The sequence below is a fragment of the Oryza glaberrima genome, chromosome 4 (assembly GCF_000147395.1).
Source record: "Oryza glaberrima chromosome 4, OglaRS2, whole genome shotgun sequence".
Classification (NCBI taxonomy): Eukaryota; Viridiplantae; Streptophyta; class Magnoliopsida; order Poales; family Poaceae; genus Oryza; species Oryza glaberrima.
In genome coordinates, this window is record NC_068329.1 from 736,678 (window position 1) to 763,302 (window position 26,625).

At 44.2% G+C, this 26,625-nt stretch overlaps 3 protein-coding genes across 4 annotated transcripts; 1 reads left to right on the forward strand and 2 right to left on the reverse strand.

Moving 5' to 3' along the window:
* Window positions 1–3,992: 3,992 nt before the first annotated feature.
* LOC127771654 (cytochrome P450 714D1-like) lies at window positions 3,993–5,289 on the reverse strand. Its single transcript, XM_052297580.1, has 2 exons — window positions 4,225–5,289; window positions 3,993–4,125 (listed from the first exon to the last, which is right to left on the reverse strand). Exons 1-2 carry the CDS (start codon window positions 4,677–4,679, stop codon window positions 4,056–4,058), a joined length of 525 nt encoding a protein of 174 aa, XP_052153540.1. The 5' UTR covers window positions 4,680–5,289; the 3' UTR covers window positions 3,993–4,055.
* A 1,494-nt stretch (window positions 5,290–6,783) lies between these two features.
* LOC127772342 (uncharacterized) lies at window positions 6,784–7,116 on the reverse strand. The gene has a single exon (XM_052298372.1). It carries the CDS (start codon window positions 7,099–7,101, stop codon window positions 6,784–6,786), a length of 318 nt encoding a protein of 105 aa, XP_052154332.1. The 5' UTR covers window positions 7,102–7,116.
* Window positions 7,117–9,062: 1,946 nt separating this feature from the next.
* On the forward strand, window positions 9,063–26,625 carry LOC127770997 (putative disease resistance protein RGA3). 2 transcript variants are annotated; one of them, XM_052296776.1, is made up of 3 exons: window positions 9,063–9,417; window positions 21,761–25,152; window positions 25,821–26,625. In XM_052296776.1, exons 1-2 carry the CDS (start codon window positions 9,121–9,123, stop codon window positions 25,115–25,117), a joined length of 3,654 nt encoding a protein of 1,217 aa, XP_052152736.1. In that variant the 5' UTR covers window positions 9,063–9,120; the 3' UTR covers window positions 25,118–25,152; window positions 25,821–26,625. The 2 variants fall into 2 exon arrangements, with proteins under 2 accessions (XP_052152736.1, XP_052152737.1); XM_052296777.1 differs by lacking the exons at window positions 21,761–25,152; window positions 25,821–26,625 and adding an exon at window positions 16,333–17,207.

The window sequence follows — 26,625 nt, forward strand, 5'->3', positions numbered from 1 at the left end:
AAAAAGTTATCTAAAAACATCTAAAATCACAGCCGCCGCCTGCCCCCCTCGTGCACAGTCGCTTGTCTGCACCACCGCCATGGCCCGCGAGAGGGGAAGGGGAGAAGGGGAGGGGGGCTGATGTCGACGGGACCGCCGCCCGCTGGTGCCGCCACGGCCCGCTACAGGGAAGAGGGAAGGGGAGGAGGGAGGGGGGGACGCTACTGATGGGAGGAGGGGAGGGGGGGGGGCGCTGCCAACGGGACCGCCGCCGTGGGCCGCGAGAGGAGAAGGGGTGGAGGGGATCAGAGGAGAGGGAGGAGTGGAGGAGAGGAAGGCGTGAAGAGATGGAGAGCCGCGCACGAGAGGAGATAGAGATAAGGGAGGCATGCGGCAGCGGTTTCCGAGGAGTTAAGGACGAGTGGTGCGGCGGCGGTTTTTTTTTTAATATTTGGTCCCGATTGATATAAATAACAAGGACCAAAGATAATGGGGCCTGACGACTTTTTAAACGGGACTAAAAATGATCTTTAGTCCCGGTTGGTGTTACCAACCAGGAATAAAGATTATAAAGTGTCATTCGCCTTTTGAGCTAGGATTAAAATTATTTTTAGTCCCGGTTCCTATTCGAATTGGGACTAATGTGTTTTTTTTTCAAACCAAGGAAAGAACATTTCTCCAGTAGTGTATCGTCGATGCTTTATTAATTTGCTAGGAGATAATAATTTGGTGTTCAGTTTATTGTAAAAAAAAGGTATTCATGAATGTTTTATTTATTAATATATGACATTATTTTTAGCTATTTCAAATTTTGTATTTGTTGTATACAGTGACAAAAGGATGAACAAAGCATCCAAAATAGTTGAGAGTATTATAGGCATTAGCATTTCAAACACAGAATCCATGCATCCAATAATTAAGAGAAACAAACATCTCACAACTTATTATAATCCAGCTTATAATAATCTGACTCGATAATCTATATTACATTAATCTTAAACTGAAATAAATATGGCCTTAGAATACACAATATCCATTTTACTAAAAAAAACTAGCGGTAAACAATTAAAATGGAAGTGTTAGAAAGAAAATATTAATTGATGCTATGGATAATGTAGACCCAATACAACAATGGCACATAGTAAAAAAGAGATGGTAACATTGTGATACTAATTAACCACTAGTAATTTGCCCGTGCTAACGCTACGGCAATATTTAGTAGAACCCATATTATTAAAGAAAAAATATTCAGCTAAGTAATTCAGGGTTGCTTTTGTGATTTTTTAGCAAGATTGCCTTATTGATTAGTTGGTAGTTATAGTTAATTTAGCATTTTTTTTCCAAACTAAAGCATCAGATGTCAAGAGAAAAAAAATAGCTGAAATATATAGGAGCTAGCTTGTGATCCGATAAAAAAAAGGTATAAATATATTTTTATATGCATTATATATTGTCTTCAGATATCAGGTGTTATCTTACACGGCAATGTGACCAAAGTTACAGATCGCATCAATCACATATTTAGCACTGATAAAACAATGCTAAAAAGATTCAGTTTTACATAACCAACCGTTCTTGACTTTTGGGCTAGTAAATATGATACAACACCAAGTCAACAGGCCCGAACGTCGGTAGTTAACATGTTAAATTTCCACAGTTGCAACTTAAGGCGACCTCGCCAATGAATACGTAGACCACTTGACAGCGTCACCACTTGGAGCTCGGCCTTCATGGCAGTTCCAAGTTCCAAACACCGGTGCGAAGTTTTTCACCAGAATGAAAACTTTTAAAAAGCAAAAAAACATGATTTTTAGATATATTGGAGTGTATTGGGTGCGTTCGTGGCAAAAACTCACTTCGTTATTCACCCGACGAACTATTGTCAATTAATATCAATATTGACATATATTGGCATACGTGGGTACGAAGTTTTTCACCGGAATGCAAATGTTCAAAAATATACAAAAACATAATTTTAGACATATTGGAGTGTATTAGGTGCGTTCGTGGCAAAAACTCACTGCAAAAGCCGTGGTCTTTTCCATCGGCCACGGCCGGAGCTGACGTCGTCCCATCCGGCGCTGCCGCCGCAGTACGCTGCTGCCGCAGACATATATTGGATCCTCTTGCACGTGCATGTTCATGTTCACTAGGACAAAAGTAATTATATGTCGTGTAGATAATTCGGCGCGCATGCAGACAACAGGGGGAAAAAGCAATTATAGATCATGGTTAATCCCTAAATCAGGTTTGTAGTCCCAAGCTCCATACTACCTATTGCCCACTTATATTTTCTTGCTGGTGATCATCTCAACCGATTGCAATTAAGATCAATCATCTCTTCTCCGCAGCGTAATTCAATTGACAACGCCAGGAAGCTTCACCCACCCTGTTGCACTTCTGTTGTCATTGATGTAACAGTCATCGAGGAAATTTTCAGTTTTCCGTTTGTGCTGTTTTAATTTCCTCCATAATTATAACTATTTTGAAAAGAACTGCAGTAAGAGAAATGTTCTATTGTTGGAAATCTGCCACAGTGGCTCCTGATTCCAATGTGGTGTGTGGAATCAGCGAAAGCATGATGAAAGATGTGGATAAGCAGCAGTCAGGTTGCTTACTGCCATGTATGGACTAACAGGTGATTTTCATCTTAATATCATTCAGAAATATTGGAACGATCTCATTTTAACACTACTGTCTATAACCACCGTTTTACTCTAAGTGTTACTGGATGTGGATGTTTTCATTTAGTGCTATAGGTTGCTTATGTAATCTGTATGAATTTTCTGTAGGTGATGTATTCCTATTTCTCACAAACTTGATTGTGTGTGTGTCACTGGTGCTTACCATGTGAAGATCTTGCTTTACTATTTGATCGTGCTTCCCACTACAATCATGGTGTGAAAAATGAATCGAGAAAAAAAAACATGCCTTTCTGCTATGCAAAAAATGCAAACCTTTATTCTACGTAACCATGGTTCATGCATAATGGTCAGGAAGTTGAAGAGCTAGAAAAATATCATATGCAACTAGCTGATTTATTATTATCAGCTATATGTGAGTAGTAATTATTATTATTTTTCTAACGCGTGCATTGCGGGATTAATAGGTGCTTGCTGATATATAACAGAATGCATTTAAATAACAAGTGGTGGGCAGGAAAATCAGCTATTTTTTAACGCGTTAAATAATGTGCAGGGCAGTGCTTGCAGTAGCTGATTTTCCTTCAGTCATGTGTTGCTCTGCCCTACTTCTTGCCCACCTCTCCCCCAAGGTTAAAAGCAATATTGTTTTCAGGTACAATACTATTGATGCTTTTTTTAGATTCTAAAAAAAAAAAGTGAATTATGGGGAAAAATTACGAATTACCCCCGGAACTATTACAGTAGTACGATTTACCCCCTGAACCACGATACCGGACATTTAACACCCTAAACTCTTAAAACCAGATAAATTACCCCCTGACTCGACTGGAAGCGGTTTTCAGCCTATGTGGCATACACGTGGCGATACAGTCAGCAAAAACAAAGAAAAATCGGTGGGGCCCACCAGTCTGCATTTTTTTCCTCTGCTTCTCTACCCCTCTCCCTTTGGTGAACAGAGGAGGCGGCGGCTGGCGGGCAAGGGCGAGCCGAGGCCGGGGCGGGCGGGGGCGGAGGCAGCGGCGGGCGGCGGCGGGCGAGGAGCCAAGGCCGGTCCGACGCAGCGCGGGCGGCGCCCAGTCGGAGCAGGCTGGTGGCAGGTGAAGGCAGCGGCGGCTGGAGGAGGTGGTAGGCGAGGGGGCGACGCCCAATCGGAGTAGGCAAGCGGCGGCGGCTACGGCTGGAGGAGGAGGTAGGCGAGGGGCGGCGCCCAGTCGGAGGCAGGTGGAGCGGAGGCAGTTGTTCCTACGGAGCTACCACTTCTCGTGTGACGTCGAGCTCTCGCCGCGGGCGCGGGCACGGCGCGTCGTCTCGGCGGGGCTGCGAAGGCTCCGCCGCGCCGCGGCCATGGGGCTCCGGAGGCCCCGCGCGCGCCCTCCGCCTCTGCTTCGCCTGGGTCTCGCGCCGCCGGAACATCCACCGCGGCCGCTTCCGCTACAGCCACCTCTCCGGCGTCGACCACGCCCCGGCCGCCGCGTCTGTGTGCTTTTGGTAGGAGCTCGAGCTGCGACCGGCAAGCAGCATGCATCGATCAAGCAAGAAAGAAGCTTAGTTGGGTTGGTAACCTGTAGTGTAATTCCATGGAGTCGGTGTTTATTACTACCTAGGAGATTGCTTATTTTCAGTGTTCTTTCGTTCTTTTTTTCCTTTACTTTTGGCGGCGCGGCGGATGCGGAGGCGCAGGCCGAACTCCGGCGAGAGCGTGAACTCGAACCGGGTGAGGACGACGGCGACGAGCGTCTTGACCTCGACGAGGGCGAGGTTCTGGCCGAGGCAGGTGCGGGTGCTGAGGCCGAACGGCATGAACGACGCCTGCGGGTGCTTGCACGCCGCCGCCACGCCGTCTCGGAAGCGTGATGGGTCGAACAGCCTCGCCGTCGGGCCCCAGGCGGCGACATCGTGGTGGATGGAGGACACCGGGACGAACAGGTAGGTGCCCTTGAGGAGTTGGGGGCCAGCAGCTTTCCCAGCTACATGTCCCGTAACGTCTCCTGCACCACGAACGACGACGGCGGGAACAGCCGCAGCGTCTCCTACACCACCATCCCCACCGTCCATATCCGGGACACCATGTCGAAGTCCGGCGCGGCGGCGCCGTCACCGCCGCAGACCTCGAGCACCTCGGCGCGGGCGCGGTCCTGCCACTCCGGGTGCGCGGCGAGCAGCATGAGGCGGCGGCGTTGCCGTAGACCACGCTGAGGTAGTCGAACCCGGCCGCCGCCGCCTCGCTCCACGTCCCGCCGCCCTCACTGCCGCCGCCGCTGCCACCGGAGCCGGCCGAGCTCGTCGACCCGCCGCCGCCGCCCACCACCCACCCTCGCGCGGCGCCGTGCGCGCCGACCGCCCGCGGCGTTCGACCTGCGCCCGACGGCCCCAGAGAGAGGGGGAGAGAGAGACGTAATAGAGTATATATGACATGTGGCCCCACCATAAAAAAATAAATGCTGACTAAGATTACCACGTGTGTACGCCACGTAAGACAAAACCGCTCTGGATTAGGTCAAGGGGGTAATTCGTCCGGTATTGAAAGTTTAGGGTAAAGAATGTCTGGTTTTCGAGTTCGGTGGGATAATTCGGCCGACCATGATAGTTAGGGGGGTAATTCGTAATTTTTCTGAATTATAGATCATTATACTCTGAAAGCTCACTCATTCCATTCCTGAACCAGTCATTTGTGGTGTACTTGCTATTTGACATGCCATGCATATTTGCCTAACTGGATGTGGGTGACTAAAAGTAATAATGTTTATACTATTTTCTAGCATAGCTAAAATACTTCTATTTTCTCTTTGATGGTAAAATTTGGTTGCTCTAAGTTCGAGAGCATGAATAGACAATTCCATGCTCTGGTACCGTGGCAGTGAGTCGATCTAATTAATCATAGCTTCTACATTCATTGGTCCTACTGCTCCCAAATTTTGTTGGTGTTCTATATCTTCACTAGCACTTTTCTCTTGATCCCCTCTCATCCCTCTGATAAAATTCCTGAATGGAGAATTTTTAACATGCGGACCGTGTGTTTGATAAAATATTGTAGACATTTTTAAATGTTGTACTTTGATACATTTCGTAAATTTGCATCAGCCCTAATATTCTTATTTTCTCTTATGAAAGCATCACCATTCTATTTTTTTTCAGATTATTAGAATCATTGTGTTTTGTTTGCTGGTTTGCTGGTCTTTATGTGTTTTGTTTCTGTATGTTGTTAGGCTTTCTTTCAAGAGTTACGCTCCGGTGCTCTCTACTTAAAGTATCTACTACAAGTAGAATTAATCTCGACCCTTTATTTTAAAGGGTATATTAGTAATCTTTTAATACAGATTAGGGGTAATTTTGGCATGGGATATTTCTCTGTCTCATCGCTCGCATCAGGTACGATTGCTACTCCTTAAAAAAATTTATCGCTACTCCCGTCAGCGGCGACGCGGTCGGCGGCACTGCCAGCGTTGATTGAATGGGAAAATCGTTTCGCTCTGCTTGCACACATCGAACGTCCCTCGATGCGAAGGAAGCGGACGCGGTGACCGCGGCCGGCGTGCCCTACCAGCGCCTCGCTACGTGCGCGACCTGTACATGTCCGTCATCTCCAAGCTCCAGGAGAAGGACCACTCCTCCGTGGTGCACGTGCGTTGATTTGTGTGGCTCTCTGCCATGGAATTTGGGGCTTTTTCTTTCACATTCTGGCATTCTGCCTACTGAAATCTGTACCGGGCAACCAACCAGCAATGGTTGATTTTTTTTTCTGGTGCTTTCTTGTACAGCCACAAACCCATGTTGTTTTGGACAGATGTGCTAGCCAAGCTTCTGAAATTTTTTAGGATTGGTATTTGTAAATGGGTGATAGATGGAAATTGTATGAGTAGGTTTGGCTCGAAAAGCACTTGCTTTCCTGATAGCATTATAATTTAGGACACCAAAGTTGTGTTTGGGACATGAGAGAGTAGGATTCATCAAGAAAGGAAAATAAATTCAGGTTAGGGTAGTTATCCCCAACAGAACATATTTGCAGCCATGTACAAACATGGCATGATGCTCCAGTTTCCCTTTGATGATCTGTTCTGTCAATCATTTCAGTTCTTCAACGACCAAACCTTGTTCATTGCAGGGGAACTCGAGTTCAGGTGTTGGCACCTAACTTGGCAAATCTCTAGCACTTGTCTTACTACCAACTGTATCTGCAGGAAACAATATACAAATGTGCAGGCCTAATAGGCCGCGTTTGGTCGTCGCCGCCGGAATTGATCCCAACTCCAGCGGCGCCGGCGGGCTTGGATTCCAGGTGATGCTGCGCCGCCGCCCTCCTCGACTTCTCCTCCTTCTTCGCCTGCAGCACCTTGGTGACCTCGTCGACGGTGATGAGGCGGTACGCCTGGCCAAGGATCAGCGTGTCCCGCGGCTTGAGCAGCTTCACCCGCGTCACCCGCACCGTGCTCGTGCCGTGCCGCTCGGCCCGCGCCGGCGGCGGTGGCGGCAGCCACATCTCCTCGGCGACGCAGAGGGTGACGAGCGCGATGTAGTGGCCCGGGTTGGCGCATGGAGAGGGTGAGTTAGATACTGATAAACTATGATAATACCCCTACTTAAATTATTATCCTGGACGAATATACTCTTCCAAATTTCTACTACTACTAGCTCTGGTGGGAGTAGAACTAAATCTAAACCCTCCAACTAAATATGATCAACGGCTCAGATTGTTTTCTACTTCAGGTAGAAAGCACCGGAGCGGGACTCTTCTTTCAAAGCCGGGTCAATGCATTGATCTGTTCTCAAAAAAAAAAAATGTGTTTGTGTTCGTAGAGGCAAAGCATACGGGAGAGTTAACAGCTCCCTGTTGGATTAGCCATTCATACTTACTTACATTGCTGAACTTCAACATAAGCCAGCTGCGTAAGTTCGATTGCAATATTTTCTCAAGTCCGCATTTCAATTTTGTAGATTTTTTTCAATGCCACCTTTACTATCAGATTAGTAAATATATCTATGAATTGATGTGTATAAATGTATGGATGTAAGATGTGTTCGTTATTAAAGATCTCCGTAATTTTGGTGGCAGGGGAAGGATATTTTTTCCTTATATTGCTCGACGAAATAGATACTTGATTGTGTTGCGGACAAAAATATTTGATATAACATTTTCTTGATTCATGTAGATTGACAATTAATTTCATAATCAAATGAAAGAGTATGTGTTTTAGGCATTTAGTACGCACACAATTATCTATTGAGGAGGTGTTTTCACAGCTAATCTAGAATGAGTCAAAATTTAAATTCAACATCATAGCTACTATACTACATGTTGTGAATATCCGCGCATAAATATTTTTGTATATTCGTTTCTATTTTATGCTAAAGTTTCTGCATTGATGTCTCAATTGAAATTGTTTATATATAAGAATCATATGTTTATTTTTACTATGAATTCCTTATTTTATTTTGCACTTTCTTCGAAAATTTACGTATAATATTCCAATTTCATTTGAATCATATTTTTACTTGGGGGACTGGGGACGACCTTGTCTCCGGCGGCGGAAGCGGACGACGACGATAGCATCTGGGCAGCACGCGGGGAGGAGCGAGGAGGAGAGGAGGAGCGAAGCGAGGAGTCCGGCGGCGGAAGGGGACGACGGAGGTGGCGTGGCGTCGATCTGTGGCGGTGGGAATGCAGATCGGTGGCGCGGAGGCGAGTGAGGAGATCGGTTTTCCTCCACGCAGCATGGATGGAGACCGGCTGCGCGGAGGTGAGGGAGAGACCGGCGGCAGGCGGCGGAGGGTGAGTGCGAGCACGATCTGATCGATGTGGAAGAAGAAAGTTGTGCAATCTGCGCCCTGCGAGCCAGGTGGGGACTCGAATACTCAATCTACACGATCCTGATGGGGACGGAGAGATGTGCGCGATTTCTAATCAATCGGAGCCGTTGGATCGGCTTCATCGGTTGATTTTGGATCATTGGATGTGTCACATGATGAATGAGTAAAAGTATTTGTTGAACTATAGGGTAGATGATCAATGACTATGGTGGCAAAGGTCATTGTTAGCATCACTGAAAACATAATAATATTTATCTTTCTAAGATGAAAAGAAAGAAGTGAGTATCATAGACAAAAAGATTATATAGTTTGATAACATAAGTTTTACTTCATTATCTTAAAAAATACATAAGTTTTACTAGATTAGGCGCGTAATACATAGGTACTCTGCTCAGTTTTACTAGATTAGGCTTTTCGCTCCCAATGGGCTGGCTGCAGTTGCGTCTCAAGGAAATATCATTAATTCAAGGACGACTCGAGTACTTGACTACTGTGTGTTGCGATAAGAAGGAAATTATTTCCCATGCATGTCGAAATAATCCAACGACGACTTGAGTAGTTGACTACTGTGGCCTGTGGGTTGCGATAAGAAGGAAGCCATTCGATTCGTTTCCCTGTCATATACACGCAGTCTCTCTCTCTCCCCCTTCCTCTCTCTCTCTGAGCGAGAAGCAAAAGCAAGACGCCGATCATGGCGGAGGTTGCCGTGGTTGGGTGGGCCATCTCGGTGCTGGGGTGGATCGCGTCGCCTATAACCACCAGGCTCCTCAACCACGGCTTCGCCCTCCACGGCATCGACGAATCCGAGAAGCTGCTGGATCTGGACGCCCGCATTCTACCAAGGTTGGAGCTGTTGCTGGAGCACGCGGAGAAGATCCCTGGTGGGAAGAGACCTAGCCTGGAGAAGTGGGCAGGCAGGCTCCACTCCGCGTTCTACGACGCCGAGGATATCTTGGATGTCGCCGATTACCACCGTATAGAGAACCAGGTTATTTCTCCAGCTTTAACTACTCCCTCCGTTCCTAAATATTCGACTTTTTAAAACATGTTTGACCATTCGTTTTATTAAAAAAATAAGTAATTATTAATTCTTTTCCTATCATTTAATTCATTGTTAAATATACTTTCATGAATATATATAGTTTTACATATTTCATAAGATTTTTTGAATAAGACGAATAGCTAAACATATGCTAAAAAGTCAACGGTGTCAAACATTTAGAAACGGAGGGAGTATTATTTTTCAAACTCCTAATTGGACTTAATTGGTAATGCCTGGGTGCTCATATTAACCACTGTACAAATCTATTATATAAAAGCTGCTGAGTCATCATGTGCTGAACGCTCTGACGAGTGTTGTTAGGGCATGTAGAACGGTCTTTATTAGTGGTCTCTCTATTACGATGCAAGTAAATTTGATGACATAGAAGAAAGAGAAAGAGATATCGTTGTTATGAGTGATAATGGCTCAGAGTCGACTCTTAGCATTTATTAGAGCAAATTTTGTTACATGGTGGTGAAAGGAAAAAAAAGAAGAGTAAGAAAAAGTATTTGAATATATTAATGATTAGAGACCATATTGTTTGTAACTGTTGTAGAATGCTAGTCTCTAGTTAACATAGAGCTCATATCTGACTCTATCTTTCTACCTTTCTACATGCCCTTAGAGGACATGTTTGCTATATTAGGATATGACTGATTTTTTTTTGAAATCTTTCCATATATTAATCCTTCGTTATCTACTTCCCATGTAATATATACCGGTCTCTATGACTCAATGCAATCAATCCACATATACTATCCAACATGGTATCAGAGCGGACGACTAGAGCCACCGCTCACGCTTCCACCGCTGTCGCCCCCGGGTGATCAGGGGCGGCCACCGTTTTTTTTTTCCTTCATCGTTGTTACAATCGCCCTGGAGGAATCAATCTCCTAGGCAGCTGGTCACCGTTCATTTGTGTCGTCATTTTGTCGCCGAGAGAGATCGATCTCGGTCTCCTCGATCGACCTCGTCCTTCGTCGATTTTTTTGGTCAAGCAGCAGCATCTTCCTCGTGCCGCTGACGGAGCCTCCGGGCGTGACCTGGTGCCGATCTGAGACCACCGTGGCCCTTCACGGCAGCTCCTCTCCGGGCAGTGCTCGTGGTGGTCGCCGCGTTCTCCACAGGCCGGCCCCCTGTGCGGACCTCGCCGACGGGGCTTGCCTCTTCGCCGCGTCGAGGAAGCCGCCTCCGTGAACCAGGTCGTCGCACTGGCCGTCTCCACAGCCGGCTGCTGCCCAAGCCTCCGCGCCGCCCGTCGCCAGCCCCGGACGCGCTGCACTCTCCGAGAGATCTGACTCCTCCACTCAAGCCGTCCTTGCCAGATGGGAACTTCAGGCCCCTGAGGACGCCGGCACCCGCCGGTCTCCAGCTTCTGCCCTCTCGCCGCTCGCACATGGGTCATCATCACCGGAACTCCCGACTACCCCGACTTAGCTTCTGTGCGTGGAGTTGCCGTGACGTTGTTGATTGGCTTTGCCTTCTCTTTTCTCTGTTTCTCTCTGGGACCAGGATGCTCTGCAGTCATTGTACCGTGTCATTGTCACTTACATATGAACCCGATGTCGTCAGGCCTACATGTCAGTGATAATGGCGGATCTTAATCTATCTCTCTGTTATAATCTTTGCACGTGGCTAGCAAGGGATGAGCATGGAGCTGCATCAACATGGAGCTGCAACTGTGTTATCTTCTCGGACCGTAGCTTTACCGCTTTCGTCGTTTTCATCACCGTTCGCGCATCGTGTATCGCTCTTTTAAATAAATTAGAAATATCCTAAAATTTATATGAAAAAGGTAAAACATCCAACCATTACTTTTCGATTAAAAAAGCTGAACCGGCTAATATTCTCTTATCCCCTTAAGGCCTGGTTGTATTTATCCATATTATGGTGTGGAATTAATCTCCTCTAATCCTTCCTCTTGAGGATTAACCTCATGATACTTAGGTGCCTAGGTAAGTACTCCCTTCCACCTCTGACTCCCCCCTCTTATTTTCCACTCTTATTTACATTGCCCTGAAAAGTACCTGTATATAAGATTTTGATGGTGCTTTATTAAAAAACATATCATCGGTACTAAACCATAGAGCCCAACATATTGCATATCCTCCTATAAGGATACATTTCTTGGTCTTTTTATCAATACCCACAAACTAATCCCTAAAAATATGAAATATACTATGTGAAGGGTATAACCCAAAAGCAATATGTACTGCACTCCAAAGAAATCTGGAAAAATGACAATCCAAGAATAAATGATAAATTGTCTCATTTTTCATAAAAAAAAATCTCATACTACTATTCTAATTCCTTCTAGCCAAATTATCCTTTGTTAAATTTTAATGGGCATGTTGAGTTTCTAGACAATCCTATTCCTCTCAGTATAACTACTATTGATTAAAGCTAATTACATAGATCGAACTGAGAATTAACCTTTTTGATGAAGGTTCCATAGAAAAACGTCATTTTCTTCAGTCAAAAGAATATGAACAATTGAAGCACACAGGTTGTGCCAATTTATCAGATTGAGAAATATTCTACTCTCCTAAAAGAAATATTGAGTGGAACCGAACTCATAACATTTGCAATCTAAGGCCCCTTTTGAATCGCAGGATTGAGAAAACATAGGAATAGGAAAAACATAGGATTTTGATAGGAATGTAAGTGTAAAACAGAGGATTGCAAAACGCAGGAAAAACACAGGAATGACCGTTTAATTGAACCACAGGAAAAATACAGAAATTGGATGAGAGAGATAGACTCAAAGGAAAGTTAGCAAGAGGTTGAAGCTCTTGCTAAATTTTCTCCAAAATCTCTATAGGATTGTCCATTCCATAGGAATTTCAAAGGATTGGATAGGATTCAATCCTTTGTTTCAAAGGGCTTCATAGAAAATTTTCCTATAGGATTGAAATCCTCTAAAATTCTTATGTTTTTCCTCCAAATCAAAGAGGCCCTAAGGATTTTTTCTACAAACTCTAGAATACAAAGATGGGTACTTGTTCACCATTATTAACTTTCTAGGATCCTATACTTAACTTTCATAAGACCCGACCAAAAATAGAAATCACCTTGTTTCCTCCCAACTTGATTTTTTGATCGATTAATGAGGTATTTCCTTTTCAATAAGTTTTGCCAAACACATTGCTCATTTATTAACTTAAAACAACCATTTACTTAGCAAACATTGCTTTTATATCTCTAAATTATGATAAAAAAATCAAAAACAAGTACCGGTGGGCCGTGAATTTATGTGACTGGAAGGTTGGCATGGCCATTGGATCGATTGATTTGTTTTGTCAACTGCATGTCGGGTGCGGAAAAGCTAACGCGCGATTGATCTTAGCCCTCTCTGCATGTTACTTCTTTTTTTTTTTTTTTTTTGCACCACATTACTTTCCTCTTTTAGTAAGTTTATACACCTAAAGTTAGTACACATCAAGTTTACACATCTAAAGTTTGAATACCCAAAGTTTATTGGTTAAAAGTTTATATATCCGGTTCAAATTCGAATTCGAATTTAGATTCAAATATATTTTTATATAGAATATTTCTATACGTAAAGTCTATATGTACGAAATTTCATCAAGTTTACACATCTAAAGTTTGTATACCCAAAGTTTATAGATTAAAAGTTTATACCAATATATTTTTATATAGAATGTTTCTGTACATAAAGTCTACATGTACGGAATTTCATCAAGATTTGTATACCCAAAGTTTATAGGTTAAAAGTTTATATGCCCGGTTCAAATTTGAATTTGAATTTGGATTCAAATATATTTTTATATAAAATATTTATATACATAAAGTCTATATTTACGGAATTCCTGTATATATATTTTTAGGACAATTTTGTTTTTGCCCCTACTTTGATCTCTAATATTGATTTTGCTCCTACTTGTTAGGGTTTTCGTTTTTGCCCCCACTTTTTTTTAACCAAAAGAGGCGTTTATCCGTAGTTTGGATGGAAGTTAGTGGGACCGGGTTTATGATAGGAAATAAAGATTTTTCGAATTAGTGATTTACCTTTTTATCCCTGTGAAAGAGTTAACACTTCCAGGCTCTCTCTTCTCTCCTCTCGCTGCACAGTCAAACCCGAGACCTAAAATCAAAAAAAACAACTGATACCTAGCCTAGCCGCCGTTGGCGGCGGTGAGCGGGCGGCGGAGGAGAATGGGCGTCAGCCAGGCGCCGCTCCTCCCGGCGCGTGCAGGAGGCGGTGAGTGGGCGGTGGCCAAGCGGCGCGCTAGGCGGCGGCGGGGAGAGGGGTAGGTGGCGGGGTGGAGGGGGCGGCGGCGTAGCTCGGAGCCAACGTCGCCTAGGAGAGGAAGGTGCAGGCCTCCGCGTGCATCAGGCGCTATCCCCCAGCATGCAGAAGTCGTGGCGGTGATGAAGTCCGCTTTTGCTGCTCCAGATCTGCTGCTATTTTCTTATTGCTTGATGAAGCCTTGATAAGGACGAACTTGCTTGCTCAACCCGACAACAAGCTGCTGCTGCTTGTTTGCTTGAGCATGAACAGAACCAAAAGAAGGTTTGTTGTGTTGTTGGTGCTACTACTTGGCGTAGGAAGAAGAATAGAAGGTCCATCTCACCACTGCCGGCGCCCTCTCAGCGTCGTCCTCCCTGATCTCTCCTTCACAGATCCACGCTGGCGACCTCCTCCGCCCACTCACCGCCTCCTTCACGTGTCGGGAGGAGCGGCGTTGAGGTGGAGGGGGCAAAAACACAATTAATGAATAGATATGGGAGAGGGCATAAATGCCCTATTTAACACTGTTAACTCCTCCATCCAACACAGGAGCAAAAGTATCTTTCGGTTCAAAAAAGTGGGGGTAAAAATAAAAACCCTAAAAAGTAAGGGCAAAATCAATATTAGATATCAAAGTGAGGGCAAAAACAAAATTGTCCCATATTTTTAAGTATAAAGTTTATTCACATGAATATGTTTTCAAGTGTATTGGATTTCTTTTATATTTTTAAATGGTTTAAAATTTATAGTGTGGTAGGAAGGGGAGAAAGGGGGAGACGTGTGCGTGTTATGGGAGGGACGGGGGTGCTGATCGCCCGCCCATTAGGCTTGCCCTGTCGGGTGAGGGGGGACTTATCATAACCATCTGTAATCGATGGGAGAAGCCGTTGATATGCGGCCTTGTTGCCATCCAATTTGAACCGGATGGATTTTGAGTGATGGATCAGATGTCAGTTTGGAGTGGTTGGATTGGACCCTTTATTCTGGGCCTTGTGATCGACGATGTTGAACTAATGTTCTCCATAGTGGCGTCTTGAACCCCATGTTGATCACATTGGGTAAATTGAAGATTGGTACAATGATTGTTCTGATATAGAGGGATAGTCTGGCGGAAAGGCTAATGGGCGGGTGATCGCTCCCCCACCCGCCCACCCTCTCCCCTATACTATTAGATGTACTCCTCCCTCTTCCCCCTTCCTCCTCTCCTTCTTCTCTTTCTACTACAGTAGACCACACAAAATTTTTTAAAAAACAAAAGTTAGAAAAATTTATGTATAGAAATACTATATATAAAAAATTTGAATCGGGTATGTAAACTTTTGACTTATAAACTTTGGGTTTATGAATTTTAAATGTATAGAAATACTATATATAGAAAATATTTGAATTCAAATTCAAATTTGAATCAGATATAATTCAAATTTAAATTTAAATCGGGTATATAAACTTTAGGTCTAAAAGTATAAACTTTTAGGTCTATAAACTTTAGGTGTATAAACTTTAGATGTATAGAAATACTATATATGAAAAATATTTTAATTCAAATTCAAATTTGAATCGGATATTTGAATTCAAATTCAAATTTGAAACGGGTATATAAACTTTTGACCTATAAACTTTAGGTGTATAAACTTTAGATGTACAGAAATACTATATATAAAAAAATATTTGAATTCAAATTCAAATTTGAATCGGATATATAAACTTTTGACTTATAAACTTTTGGTCTCTAAACTTTAGATGTGTAAACTTTAGGTGTATAAATTTACTAAAATAGGAAAGTAATGCGGTGCCAAAAAAGGAAACCAGGTGGAGGGAGGGAGGGGGGAGGTGGGGAGCGAATCTGATCGCTACCCCATCCTCACGGCGATCAATCGCCCATTAGGGGTACCCATAGTCTGGCCAAATTTTATTTCCTGGTCCGAAATCATCATAGTATCTCTTGTCAGAAAATCTAGATTTTGACCCCATATTTTCGCGAATCCACTAAATATCAGTCCTCCTAACTACTTGGTATGCCACCATCGATGGTTAACATTCCAACCACCTTATGGTGTATCTAGGTATATTCGTTTATGTGGGCTGGTACAACTACTATGAGTAATGTAAATGAAGTTGTAGTGAGAGCGAGGGAGATATGCCTTGATTTTAGTGATAAACTCTTAAGGGTAGCACAATATAGGTGGTCTAAAACAGGTCACCGCTGTTATATCGCTCGATAGAAGGCACTACGACCCTGATTGAAAACAAGGTAGAATCATAAAGGGACTACCTCAAACCTGCGAAATAGACGCATCTGAGCGGGGGTTGTTTTCTTAAACGAAATGCGCTACAACGCGAGTTCAACACTTTAGGTTAAAACTGCCATTAGGGTACACTAAACAATAGCTCTAGCCCTCGAATGAACGCATACAACCAGGTTTAGAAGTGCTAAAGGGGCTAATTTACACTTTAATAGGAAATAATAACAACCATTATTATAATGATCCACACTTTTATGATTCAACTCCAAAAAATTGGTGGAAATAAAGTCATATAATGGTGATCGAGAACACCCATTGGGTTTATTGAATGCTGCATTTGCAGAAACCAATCCTATTTTTATACAGGTTCAGATACTCGGGATGAATAAAAGCCCTACTCATGTTTGGTCGAGGTAGATGGGTAAAAGCCCTACTCATGTTTGGTCGAGGTTGGTGCTGCCATTATATCAATCTCATGGGTACAAAGGACAGAGAGGAAAACCTAATCTAGTTTGCCGCTATGTTGGTGTAGAGCTGTTGTATATATGATGGTCGGCGGCTAGTTGTTGTCGAGCTACTCCAATGTTGATTTGATGAGATTGTATGTGACTTGAATTGTCTTGGCTTGGCTTTAGATCTGTTCCCTTTACCCTCCTATGAGACCTTGTATTTATACTCTCAGGTATCCTTTTGTCCAAGTAAAACAAAGTAGGCAAGTATGAATATGACACAAGTGGTCTTAGTCAGGCCTAAGTAGGATCCTTATTTTAGAGTGCTTTCTTATCTACTCTGAACTTTATCCATATCTTTAGTTTTTGTTTCTGTACCGGGCTTGATATATGGTGGTCCCATGGAGGTAAGAGCACTGAGCACACATGTACAGGTATCTCATATTAAAAACACTTGCAATATCTATAACTAATATAAATATTTGGATTTTTCCGGTCGTCACATCGATTTTTCGTCCCTCCATAACCTCACGCACACCTCCTCTCCAAATCACACATCCAATCCAACCCAACCCCAAAACAAAATCTCAATCTCAATCCAAATACAAATCGGAATCATTACAAAATCCTACATAAAACACTACTACAAGATCACAAGAACATATTTCATCAACAACAACGACAACACAAGAACATCACATGCACAAAAACGCTTCCGCCGTCATCGCCGAACCATCGCCGTCGCCGTCGCCGTCGCCGAACCACCGCCGTCGCCACCGTAGGGACGGCAGGCTGCAGGCGGCTCCCCTCTTGCTGGATCCGGTGGAGGGGAGAGCGCGCCGCCGCTGGGACGCCAACGGGCCGCCGCCGTCTCCCCTCCCGCTAGATCCGCCGCCAGTGGTGGGGGAGGGCGCCGTCGGTGGAGGGGGCCCCTCCCGCTAGATGCGCCGCCGGTGGTGGGGGAGGACGCAGGGGAGAGCGTCGCCGCCACTGGGATGCCGCCGCCTCCCCTCCCGCTAGATCCGCCACCGGTGGTGGGGGAGGGTGCTGCCGACGCCGACGTCGGTGGTGGGGGCCCCTCCCGCTAGAGCCGCCGCCGGTAGTGGGGGAGGGCGCCGCCGCCGCCGTCGGTGGTAGGGGAGGGCTCCACCGCCGCCGCTGCCGCTCGCGGGAGGAGGGGCGCCGTCGCCGCCGCCGCTCGGGGGCGCTGAGGGGAGGGCGGTGAAGAGAGAGATGGGAGGGAGCGAAATGGACTAGGGTTTCGGCGGCTGAGGGAGGGGGTTTTGTTTCCCCGATATCGATGCTTGGCCGTCCGATCAAAACCCTAGAGATCAGACGGCCGGCGTCGGCCGGGCCGAAATCGGCCCAAGAGGGATCGAGAGTGAGGCCACTTTTCCGGCCCAAGCCTAGGTTGTGGCCTGCGGGAGGGGAAGTGAGCCCGCGCGTGCGCAAAAGGCTGTGGGCCAACCGGCAAGGGCCAGAAATAAGTCTATATTAGGTCCCTCTGGCCGAAAAAAGAAAAGTTCATTTTTAGTGCTTCATTTTTTTCAGAAGCATTTATACAATTATAGTTCTTGAATGTGTTTATTTCTAAGTAAACCTAAAAGGAAGGATTTTCTTTCTTTTTTCCAATTAAATAATTATTAAATGATGTCTGCATTATTAAAATTAGCAATTAAGCTCTGAAAATTCCAATAAAATACCAAAGAGCGTAACTAATCATGGAGAATTTAATAAAATTAAATTTAACCATGTCATTTTATTTCTCACACTTGCTTTACTTGTAAATTTATTTAATTATACACATATGTACTTAAAAATACCAAAAATTTCAGTGAATTTGTATTTTAATTAATTACATATTTTTCTGATCTGTACGCTTCCCGGTGCAACGCACGGGCACTTTTGCTAAACCAAACAACACTTTTGGTCAATATACACACTCCGTAATTACCCGGTGCAACGCACGGGTATTTTTGCTAGTTATAGCATAAAATTAGCGATAAAAAATTTTACACGTTTAACTCAATATTGTCCTAAACATTAAATATTCATTTATGACCGGGGCTCAATAGAGTAGTAAGAGTCAGAAACTCTAATCAAATAAATTACAGTTTTACCTAACAAATGCTGATGCCTTTGTTCGCTTGTGTTTAATTTTTCTCTCTTTCTATTCTTTTCTTCTCCTACTCGTCTTCCCCTACCAAGGTTTACGGAACATTTGGCCACTGACTATGAGGTGTTTGGTTGTCAGCCATAGTTTAACACATTTAAGGTTAGACTAGCAAAATGCCCGTGCTTCGCTACGGGTAAAGGAACGGTTAAATTCTATAAAGTACATCGTTAACATGTATATAATAATGTTCCAAGATAGGTAAATTATTCATTGCGCTAATGATAATCAAGATGGATAAAAATATTCCTGCTTAGCTCGCATCGCGAAAGAAAAAACGAGAAAATTGAATTAAAACATATTAAATTCGAATTTAATGAAATATCAATTTTCTGCAATATTAATTACACTCTTTGAAATTATAGCAAAAGTGGTTGAGCGTTGCAACGGAAAGAAAAAAGATAAAATTGAATTAAAACATATTAAATTCTAATTAAATGAAATACAAATTTTCTGAAATATTTGGATATTTTTTAAGTAGGTAGGTATATAATTAAATTAATTTATAAGTAAAGTAAGTGTGAGAAATAAAATGTTATGATTGGAAATATTTGGGTATTTTTTAAGTAGTTAGGTATATAATTAAATTAATTTATAAGTAAAGTATGTGTGAGAAATAAAATGTTATGGTTGGATTTAATTTTTATTAAATTTTCTATATTATTAATTACACTTATTGAAATTTTCTTGGAATTTACGTAGCTTAATTGCTAATTTTGATAATACAAACATCATTTTAGCATTTATTAAACAAAAATCCTTTTATCTCTATGGGTCTTTTTCAGCCCACTTTCTTCTTCAGCCCGCAAGCGACCAAAGTCTAATTTATATCCCTATACTCTTCCTCTCGCATGCTGAACCGCCGGCCCATGTGCGGCCCAAGTGGTGCGGCCCAACGCTCGATCGATCTGAGCCGTTCGTTTTGATGGACGGCTTAGATCAGTTCCAAATGGATGAAAACCCTAACCCTCCCCCTCCCCCTCCCCCTCCACCCAGCCGAGCTAGCCGCCTCCCCCACCCCAATGCCGCCTCTCCCCCTCCCCCTCTCCCCACCAGCGCCGCTTCCCCTCCCCTCACCTCTCATCCCCTCCCCTCCGGCACCCCCTCACCCACAGCCGAGCCGGCCGCCTCCCCCGCCGCCGACGCCGCCTTTCCTGCTCCCCTCCGACGCCCCTCCCCCCAGTCGAGCCAGCCGCCTCCCCCACACCCGACGCCGCCTCTCCCCCTCCCCCCACCGGCGCCGCTTCGCCTCCCCTCTCCTCCCCTCCAGCGGCGCCGCTCCCTCTCCCCCTCTTCCTCCCGTCTCACCAGCACGGCACGGGCGACAGCGGGGTGCGGCGGCGACGGCGGACCGCTCCCTCTCCCCCTCTCCCCCTCTCCCTCCCGTCTCACCGGCACGGCACGGGCGACGACGGGGTGCGGCGGTGACGGCGGACCTCTTCCTCTTCCCCTCTCCCTCCAGTCTTACCGGCACGGCGTGGCGACGGCGGGGTGCGGCGGAGACAGCGGAGATGGTCGTCCCTCCCCCTCTCCCTCTCCACGTCGGCCTCGACGGCCGTCCCTCCCTCCCTCCCTCTCGGAGACGGCACCCTCCCAATGGCGGCATCGTCGGCGTCCGCGCTCCCTCGGCGACGGTCGTTCCTACGGCTGCGTCAACGGTGACGACGGCGTCTGCGGGTAGAACCGCCGCTGCCGGATCTGCCCACGGTCGCCGCCGCCACCGCCGCTGACGGATCTGGCAGCAGCAGCTCCCTCCGCCGCCTCTCTTCCCCCTCTGGCGGTGGTGGTCGGCGGCCGCCTTTTTTGTTTTGCAATTTTTTCTATCTCTATTGCTAACCAAATCGGATTGTGTACGGACGAAAAATAGATGTGACGAACGGAAAAATATGAATATTTATATTAGTTATAGATTAGCTAAATGTCTATGCTTTGCTACAGTCAAATGAAAATGTATTAATGTGGTGTCCATCCTTTTGCTATAGGGAATATTCATCTTAATCTAATTTTTTAGAGTAAATTTCAGAAAACTGCAACTATAATGACAAAACTATCGGTTTGCTGTAACATTAGTGACCTATTTCAGTTTACTACAATAATAGCGTGGGAAATTATCGCAAAACTGTAACTTTTACGTGATATGCTGCTACAGTTGTCACCTACAGTTTAAGGGGTAATTTGCAAAATTTACAATGGGAATATATAGGTAGGGTGGTAGATTTAGGGCCTGTTTGGGGGAGCTTTAGATTATGAGAAGCAGCTGTTTGGTAGCCAGCTTCTGAGAATCTGGAAAAGCTCTGAAACCCAGCTTCTCCAGCTTCTGGCTTCTTAGTTCATTTTTCAGCATCTGTATCTACAGATTCTCAGAAGCTGTGGACTGTTTGGGGCAGCTTCTAGCAGAAGTAGCTTTTGGGAAAAGCTGTAACTGGGACAAGCTCCCCCAATCAGGGCCTTATTGCCACCACCATCACCTTCTTTTAAAGGAGTATAGATAAGTTTAGTCAACTTGACAGCTATTTGGTTGTAGCCACAATTATGACAAATTATCTTCAAATAAATTAGGTCCCATACATCATGATGTAACTCAGAAAAGTATAACAAAGACTTGCAAAGGCATGCCAACGAATTTGATCACCCTAATTTAGATAAGTGTGTTAACTTTTGTTGGAATGTTTAAGTGTGATGGGCACGAAATAAACCCTTTATTTCAAACCATGGTTTCTACCTATCCATTAGTAATTTTGGTGGACAACTTACTCACAGTAAGGGGATTCTTATCTGAGAGAGCAAATGCTTACGATATTAATTAACCAAAGTTAAAGGGTAGTTTTAGTCGTGGTACAAGTACAACAAACAAGTTACAATGTTACATGATCACTTCCTCAAATATTTGAGATCCAAAATTTTAAAACTACTTTATTGTAGCATTAGAGCAATTAAAATATGTTCACCTCCAGTATTCAAAATTTTAGCTTAAGAAAAAATGCAGCGTACCAAATGTGTAAAGTACTTGGTTATATATTTTTTTAGGAGGTTATATATATCTAGCTATTTGGAATAAGAGTTCAGCCTATGCGTTTGCTAGTTTTTATTTTCTTTTTAGACGTATGCTAGTTTTTTACTGTAACATGCATCACATGCTCCCTTAAATGTCCACTCTGCCACTATGATGCAGGTCAATTCTCAATCAGGTGTCCTGAAAAAGCTAGATCGTGCAAAGAATATCATCTCGGGAAAAACCAGCGAGTTGAAGGAAATCTTAAAGAAGTTAGAAACAATAACTGATGAAGGGTGGAACTTGTTGAAACAGCTGGGCAATGATACAGAAGGCAATGAAGCGACCAGGGTTTTCACGACCTCCTCGTCTGCTGCAGAAATCATAATTGGTAGAGATAAGGAACGTGATGAGATAGTAAGGATGCTCCATGGAACAATGGAAGGACAAAAGTCTTGGGTCAATTTGGCCATGACCTGGGGCCTGGGACTGAAGGAACATGGGATCAGGCTGCTTTTCACAATGCTAAGGATAATTTGGGCCAAAATAGGCTGGGCCCGCCTGGGCCTTGGACCAAGGATGGGTCCACCCCTGCGTGATTGTGAACCAAGCTCCTCCAACGGCAAGTGCTATTCTGTGATTGGCATCTATGGTATTCCTGGTTCTGGTAAGACAACACTAGCACAACATGTCTGTAGTTATGAACGGACGGTCAACTACTTTTTCCCAATTATGTGGATTCATCTTTCCCAAAATTTCGATGTACGCGGAATATATGGAGAGATGCTGGAAGCAGCTTCAGGGAAGTCATCCCATGACCGTGTGTTCAGTAATCTTGACACCCTACGAATAAAGTTGGAGGCAGAACTGTCTGGCAAAAGATTCTTACTTGTGTTGGATGATGTATGGCCTGTGAAGGATGTGAGGGTGCTGGATCAACTACTTTCTCCATTGAAGGTAGGGAAGAGAGGGAGTAAGGTCCTGGTCACAAGTCGACTTGCAGATGCAGCTAGATTCCTTGGTGCTCAACGCCCTATGAAAATAAATGAATTATGTGTGAAGGATTTCTTCAACCTTTTCATGCATTATGCGCTTGATGTTGTGAACCTTGATGGCGAAGAACTAGAAACATTTCAAACAATTGGTAGAGAGATCGCGAAAAAACTAAAGGGATCACCATTAGCAGCGAGAGTAGTTGGAGCCCGACTACGTGAAATACGGGATATCGAGTCTTGGACACAACTTAAAGACGATGATGATGTGCTGGATGATACCATGCGAACACTGTGGTGGAGTTACCGACAGCTGGATGGACAGGTTAAGCGTTGCTATGCTTATTGTAGCATGTTTCCCCCAGGACATGTGTTTGAACGTGACAACTTAGTTAAGTTATGGATGGCAGAAGGCTTTATAAAGAACACCAATTCTATTGCAGAAATGAAAAAAGCAGGTCAGCGGTTCTTCAATGAACTAGTGTCCAGTGCATTTCTTCAAGCTGCTGGCGCCGATGCCAGTGAGAATGAGAAGTTTAGTATGCATGATCTGCTGCATGAATTGGCGGTGAAGGTTGTTGGAAATGATTGCATTCGTGTTGAAGGTGGTGATGAAATGAAAGAAATCCCTCCTGATGTCCGCCATCTTTTAGTCACATCATATGATCCCATGAAGCTTACAGAGCAGGTTTGCAAGTTGGAAAAATTGCGCACACTAATCATTTATGGATCGATAACCATAGAAGCACTTGAGCGCATGCTGACTAAATTGAAGAAGCTGCGTGTGGTGCAAGCACATGTACATGTAGGTGGCCAAATGCTAATGATCCCGCCCTGCATTTGTGACTTAAAACACCTACGCAGTCTCACCTTTAGTAGCCTTGGGTTGAGGAAGGTACATTTGCCGAAAAATTTGGGTAAACTATATCATTTGCAGATCCTAGAAGTCACTGAAGGAGGAGCTTTAGAGTTTTCAGGTGTTGAAAACATGAGCAACCTAGTCAATTTGTGGCACGTTCGGAACCCTGGCCGTCATTTAAAATATTCGGTCATTTCGAGTTTCCCAGGCCTTATTTCGAGTTTCTCAGGCGTCGGGGAGCTGAAATCACTTAGAGAGTTGAGTGACTTCACGGTGAGGAAGGAGAAGGGGTATGAACTGCAGCAGCTAGCTAGTCTAAATCAACTTCGTGGCAGCCTGAGAATCAGTGGCCTTGAAAATGTTGAAAGCAAGGAGAGAGCTGTAGAAGCCAATCTAACTGACAAGAAGTACCTCACAGCATTGACACTTGCATGGTCTAGTGACACTAGTTGCTCTCCTGACATCCAACTAGAAATACTTGAGGGCCTCTGCCCTCCGTCACAGCTCTCAGAAATGGAAATATATGGTTATGGTGGTGTGATTTACCCAAGCTGGTTGACACAAAGGTATAGAACCCTGAAATGCCTTGAACTCGTGGAATGTTCCAATCTGGATGCTCTCCCCGATATCAGCGAGCTTTTTATTCATCTTCGCAAGCTTACACTTGATTATCTTCCGAAGCTAGAAAGGTTGCCGAGGCTTCCAGATAGCCTGGTCAGCCTAGACATTAAGCTGTGCCATTCCCTGCTTCTTACTTGTGTGAGAGATGTGGAGATGATGAGATCACTGCTTATCGAACGAACATCTCAGATTGAGCCCTCGTTGAATCTTACGACACATCCGGAGGAAATAGATAGGTTTGCTGATGAGCGGCCTGACATGTTCAACCAGATGGTATTGGACATATTTGGCAGATGTGATGAGTTGCCTACAAGGCTTATCCGAGGCCAGATAAGAGAGGAAGATTACTCACAATTTCTGTTTCCTGCATCATTGGATATGCTCAATATCTCATTCTGTGGCATCACAGACATAGTCCTGCACAACTGCTTGAGAGGTTCAGAATCCCTAACGAGTCTAACCTTACTGGGAATTCCTTTTATTAGATCAATCCCTTCTGAGGTGATGAAGTCTCTAGCTATGCTTCAGAACCTCAGCATCACCAGGTGTGCGCAGCTTACCTGTTTGAAAGGCCTAAATCATCTCAGTAGCCTGCGTTTCCTTGAAATTGGTAAGTGCCCGAAGCTTTCGGAACTTCAACTTCAAGAAGATGAGAAAGTGCAAGTCCTCTTCAAGCTCACCATTGATGACATGCACCTTGTGCCACAACTGTTATCAAAAGATGGCTTCCCATCCCTACAGTCACTTATGTTCTTGTACACGGAGGCTGAGGAACCAAGCGAAGAAGAAATTCTAGAGCAGTTTGTTTCTCTAACATCCCTTGAGATTTGTTACTGCAACTGGAAAAGGTTGCCAGAGAATTTGGTGGCGCTAACTTGCCTCCAGCAGTTGTCTTTGCTCTCCTGCAAAAACATCAGGTCTGTTCCAACTCTGCCCGCAACTCTTCGACTTTTTATGCTCAATACATGTGATCCGTCGTTCATGAAGAGTTGCCAGAAGGTTGGAGATCCAAATTACCAAAAGATTGCTCATGTCCCTTGGAAAGAATTTTTTCCTTATGAGTAGAAATTGTCAGCATGTGACTTGGGACCTGCAGAAAGGTATGTTACTAGAATTGATGCCTTCATCTTAGCTGTCGAAACTAGTCTCCCCTCTGATAGTCTGATCACTCCTGATTGTGTTGGGCCTGTTCAATTCCTCATTTTCCACATCGTGAATCCAGTTGATTTATCTATTCTAATCAAATTTCAGCAGCTATCATCTATCCTTGTTCATGTAACTGACCTATTCACAAAATTATTGGCTATGCACAAGTATTTATCTAAAAAAAAGTATTTAGATTATTATGTTGTGCTATGGGGAAGAGGATCCTGCATGTGCAGTTTACTTGTTGATTGATCTGTAGATATTTTGCCTTTTTGTGTTGTTTGGGACGCACACAGAAAATTTTCGTATGGAACATTTTAGTTCATTTGCAACAACCTGGAATATTTGCATTTCAAGACTGTATTACTGATGGTTCCAAGGTAGTAAATAATAGGGGAAACAGTATAATTCTTGCAAGAATTACAAAAATTCACACATGCTAAACAGTGTCTTTGCTGATGGTTTGAAAATAGTGTTTTTTCTGCTTTCAACAGACACGAAAAGAATTCCTGTTTGTAGGACATGCATCCCTGTGCACTAATTCCTGTTTGTAGATTGTTGTAACAATTCTTTTGCATCATTCATGTGGACTAATTCCTGTTTGTATATTTGGACATGAAAGTCCCTTTCACAGAGCAATCCCCCGAGGTGATAAAGCCTCCAAGTAGTCTTTTGACACTCCAGATCATCGGTTGTCTCCACCTTATTCACCTACAAGGCTTAAATTGCCCCAATATGTGAATATGTGATCCGACAAGAGGCTAGGAAACAGTGATTTCTCCGCTTCCTCACCATGGAACATACCCCTCATGCCAGTATGCCACAGCTGCTGTGAAGAGAAGCCTGTACTTCATCCCTTCCATGGCTTAGAATTCACAATTTGGTGGAGCTAAGAGGAGAAGAGATCCTGCAACAATTGACATCACTAACAACCCTTATCATTTCTTCTAGCAAGTGGAGCATACTGCTGGAGAATTTGGAAAACCTGACATGCCTCCGGAAGTTAGGGGGTGTTTGGGAGAGAGGGGCTAGTGTTGGATTGCTGCAAAAGTATCTCCGGTCACTTCCAAACCTGCCCATGTCGCTGCAAAAAAAAAGCCTTCTGATCCGTCGGAAATATTTTATTGCTAGGTTAGGTGAGCCCATAGCCATTTTTGCATGGGTGTAACTGCTGTGGAAGTTCTCTAGTTGTCCTATCAATGTAAAGCTTAATTAGTTTGTTGGAGAACTTTCAAAGCAATGCGGTCATTTTGGTCCATATACTCTTTATATATGTTGATGTGTTTTAAGCAATGCGGTCAGGACTCAGGAGTGTTGTGCTGTGGAGAGATCAAGTCCTGCATGTTTGTTGAGCTGTTGATGTATGATGTTGTTCAAGTAACAATAAGAGGTATCTCTGCTTCAATTGATTTTCCTACTCTAGTGTC